Source organism: Vitis riparia, chromosome 7, assembly GCF_004353265.1.
Source record: "Vitis riparia cultivar Riparia Gloire de Montpellier isolate 1030 chromosome 7, EGFV_Vit.rip_1.0, whole genome shotgun sequence".
Classification (NCBI taxonomy): domain Eukaryota; kingdom Viridiplantae; phylum Streptophyta; class Magnoliopsida; order Vitales; family Vitaceae; genus Vitis; species Vitis riparia.
Genome location: NC_048437.1, coordinates 23,339,285 through 23,343,207, shown reverse-complemented (window position 1 = coordinate 23,343,207; position 3,923 = coordinate 23,339,285). Strand labels below are relative to the sequence as shown.

General features: G+C 37.2%; 1 protein-coding gene across 1 annotated transcript; it reads right to left on the bottom strand.

The window, feature by feature from the left end:
• Positions 1–256: 256 nt before the first annotated feature.
• Positions 257–3,655, bottom strand: LOC117917934 (protein NRT1/ PTR FAMILY 5.2-like). The gene is made up of 4 exons (XM_034834405.1): positions 3,449–3,655; positions 3,032–3,249; positions 2,124–2,695; positions 257–1,426 (listed from the first exon to the last, which is right to left on the bottom strand). The coding sequence occupies exons 1-4, from the start codon at positions 3,585–3,587 to the stop codon at positions 562–564; spliced, it is 1,794 nt and encodes a 597-aa protein (XP_034690296.1). The 5' UTR covers positions 3,588–3,655; the 3' UTR covers positions 257–561.
• Between the last annotated feature and the right edge of the window lie 268 nt (positions 3,656–3,923).

Below are 3,923 nucleotides of genomic sequence, written 5' to 3'. Positions count from 1 at the left end.
ATAATAATCTTATTACCTTCACTATCTCACAACCCTCATCCCTTGAAATTGAAAGTCCTAATGAGACAAGTGATGGGGATTTGAAAAAAAGTTTGATAACCTCTAAGAGCCATATAATGCCTTGTTTCATGAAAGCTATCAAATAAAATGTGAGAATGTGAAATTAAAGATCTTGACTAAAATAAAGTATCACATTGAATGCCTTGAATTGAGAACATTGAACTGAATGATAAATTATCTTTCAGTAAATCTCAGAAAATTGATTTGTAATATAGTCAAGAAACTAACAATTGAAAATCTGAAGAAAAATTGAGCTTATTAGAACTAAAAATTTCCTCCGAGGTTTAGATTTCATTTCTGTCTTGATAAGCTTCGACAAAACATTCTTTGAAACAATGCAAAAAACCAGCAATGCCTGCAATATATATCTTGACCATGTAGTTTTACAGTACCGAAGTAGCAAAGAATCAGCTGATTATGATTCCAGTTTCCAAGAAGCAAACAAGAATACAAGTTTTATCATCCCAATCCATTGTTCAAAGGAACTTCCTTATCCTAACATCAAATCTCATTAGGTGAAGGTTCCATGACTTTCTGCAATTCCCTTTTGGACTCTATCACATCCACTTCCTCATTATAGACATAGAACTTTGCAACCAAGAGAAAGAAGAGCAAGTTGAGGAAACTCAAGATCGCATAGAATGCATAAAAATAGTCTAAACGCGAAGTATTTAGATTGTTCTGAATCCACCCTCTATGGCCATGCTTCTTGGTTATATGAGAAACTGTTGTTAGAAGAAAACTACTAAGGAAATTCCCAATTCCGACACTGGTCGTGAAATATGAAGTTCCAAGGCTTTTCATTCCTTGAGGTGCTTGGTCGTAGAAAAACTCGAGCTTTGATACATCCACAAACGCGTCAGCGATACCCATCAAAGCAAACTGAGGGAGGAGAATGAAAATTGTAAGGGGGACTGTTTGGTTTTTACCCAAAATCCCATTTTCTCTCGCAACGCTGAGTCTCGTCCTTTCAGCAAAGCAAGCGGTGACCATGATAATGATATGCAGCACTAGTCCAATTCCTAGTCTCTGCAACAGTGAGATCCCTCTTGGGTCTCCAGTATACTTACGTATGGCAGGAACGAAGTGGCGTTCGTAAATTACTAGGCTTATAAACATGAAGATTACTACAAAAGATGTTAGACATGCTGGTGGAATATCGAAATGGGGACCCAGGCTCCTGTTAAGTGTGGTGCCTTGTTTGATAAAAAGGGTTCCCACCTGAGCTGTAATGGTACTAGGTATGAGTGTCGCAATCAAAACTGGAATCATTTTTATCATTTGCTTAGTTTCTTCCACTTGGGACACTGGACATAGCATCCATGGAGACGTTGGCCCACTCTTTACTGCGGCTTTGTCTAGCACTCTGTAGGCAACGCAGTGATGCAATTAATGTTAGAAAGATCCGAGAAGGTCACAGAAAGCCTGTACCTTCCCTTGTTTTGCTGATCAGAAAAAGCAGCAGTTGGCAATTCAAAAACCATTGCACACACAAGTTTAAGGGAACTTGAAATTACTGTGATAAGAAAATAGAAAATTAATAAAGGTTTAGGGAAGGAAATTTGATGAACAATACAAAGTGAAATATGAGAGTTATTTCAAAGTGTATATATTTTTTAAGTAATTTATATATATATAAAGGAATAGCATTGAATAAATATTGCTAAAAAAATATGAAGTTTCAAATTATATATTTTTTTTTTCATTTTTTTCCCTTCTTTTAATCTTCTCTTCCTATTCCCTCCTTATACATTCATGATTTCAGTTCTTAAGTTCTATTAAGATAATGCAGAAGACTAGAAAAACAATATATAATTGTTTGCATAAGGAGAGGAAAATATAAAGGAAAACCAAATATAATAATTAAAAATATTTAAATATTTTCAAAATTGGAATGATATATATATAAACATTTTTTTTTTCACTTTTTCTTTCCATTGATTTCCCACTCTATTTCTTCTTACCAAACTTTCCCGCATCCAAATGAGTTTAAAATTCAAAATAAAAATTAGAGTTTAAATTAAAAATAAAAAATAAAAAAGAAAATAATGAAGAAAGATGACCTTAATGTAGGTGTACGATCAATTCTGAAATTCCCAAGGTTTGAGTAGTCACGAAGGCTCAGCTCATGAAGCTCTTTTGGGTCCTTAGGAACAGGCACTTTCCACTTCCTCACTGCAGCTACAAGTACCATGGACATCCTTGTTAAGGGACTCCCTGAGGGCAGTCTGTGCCTATAAAAGGGGGTACCCACCAAGAACACTAGGATCGAAAGCGCCAGCCCTAAGGTAGGAAGGCCATATCCCAGACTCCAGCCAACATTGTCTTGTATGTACACAAGAAAAGTGTATGAGAAGAGGGTGCCAAAGACAATGCCGAGCATCCAAAAGTTAAAGAAGGATAGCTTTTGAGTCCTTTCCTTTGGATCAAAGTCATCGAACTGGTCTGCTCCCATGGTGGAGATGTTGGGCTTGGTTCCACCAGTTCCAATTGCAATTATGTACAGTGCGAAATAGAATATACCAACTTGGAATGTCGACGCATGTTTTTCACAGTCCTCATCTTTCACCCCATGCCCACAAGATGGAGGCTTGAGTGCTGGCACTGAAACTGCTAAGGTCAAGAGGCTCATTCCCTGTTGATTACAGAAATTAAAGAGTTTAGATCATTTGAAATGCATTGGGAAACTGTAGAAGCCATTCATTTTGCCAAGTGAGGGTATGTTTGAAGTAAAGAACACTCTGAACAAGTTTTAAGGATTTTGGATTCCTATTACTTGGTTGTCACAATTTTGGAGACTTAGAGCTCCGACCTCATGATTTAATCTCCACAACAGTTTGATCTTTGATCAGATAATAACAGGAAGAGGGGCCCCAAAAGGTTAGTGAATCATCTGATCAAAACTAAACCATATGTTGATGCAATCAACAATTATGAGAGTATTAACATATACTAGGGAATTGAGTACTACCAAGAGGTAAATTCCTGATGCGATGACAAAGGTCCTGTAACGACCAAGATGAGCATCTGCAATGTAAGCACCTAAAATTGGTGCCATCCATACAAAGCCAGCCCAGTTAGTGACATTGTTTGCAGATTTTACAGTGCCTTCGTGGAGCTCCCTTGTCAAATACAGCACAAGGTTTGATGCGATTCCATAATATGACATCCTCTCACACATTTCATACCCTAAAAAAAAAACAGATTGACAAAAGGGAGAATTCTTAAGCAAAGCCCTTAATCTCAAGAGTATTCTACCAAAGAAATTCATACCTTAATTACATCTAATGTCAAATAAAAAAGAATATCGAGAGAAAAAAAAAAAAAAAAAGAGAGAGAGATTCATCACCCTCATGACTTATCACTAAAACAGAGGGTGATTACTTACCCACAATGAAGGAACAAGCTCTCCATCTTCCAGTCTTTGATCTGAGAATAGACCTACCCTTGAGATCTACAGTCCCATCCTTGGTGTACTCCTCTCTTCCATCTGCACCACCTCTCTCTTCCGCTACCTCCATCAACATGGTAAACAGAGATAAGGCTTGGAGCCTACTTGAAGATCATGTGAGTATATAACTTTTTACCAAGTGCTGAGAAAGGTGTTAAGTTACGACCTTTGAAACACGTAAAACTACAAGGCTAGCTTTCCACTTGTTTTATCTCTTCACCTCTATTTTCTAGCCGCTCTTTTGTATTTTAGCAGTAGGAGCCATAACCATGTCTGCCCTCTTTCGTCTTTTTTTCTGTTTATTTTCTTAGTCTGCTTTGCCCCTAAGTCATGGACGAGCTTATCATCCTTGTGAACGACATTGACATGTCATAAGAGTTCACACACCACAAATTTGTATGAGGGTTTGTTT

Excerpts from the sequence above, each read along its gene's own strand:
- LOC117917934 (XM_034834405.1), bottom strand. The coding sequence starts at position 3,587 with ATGTTGATGGAGGTAGCGGAAGAGAGAGGTGGTGCAGATGGAAGAGAG. Across the intron at positions 2,696-3,031 it reads CATCAGGAATTTACCTCTTG|GGAATGAGCCTCTTGACCTT; the intron begins GTAGTACTCAAT and ends TGTAATCAACAG. Across the intron at positions 1,427-2,123 it reads GATCGTACACCTACATTAAG|AGTGCTAGACAAAGCCGCAG; the intron begins GTCATCTTTCTT and ends CGTTGCCTACAG.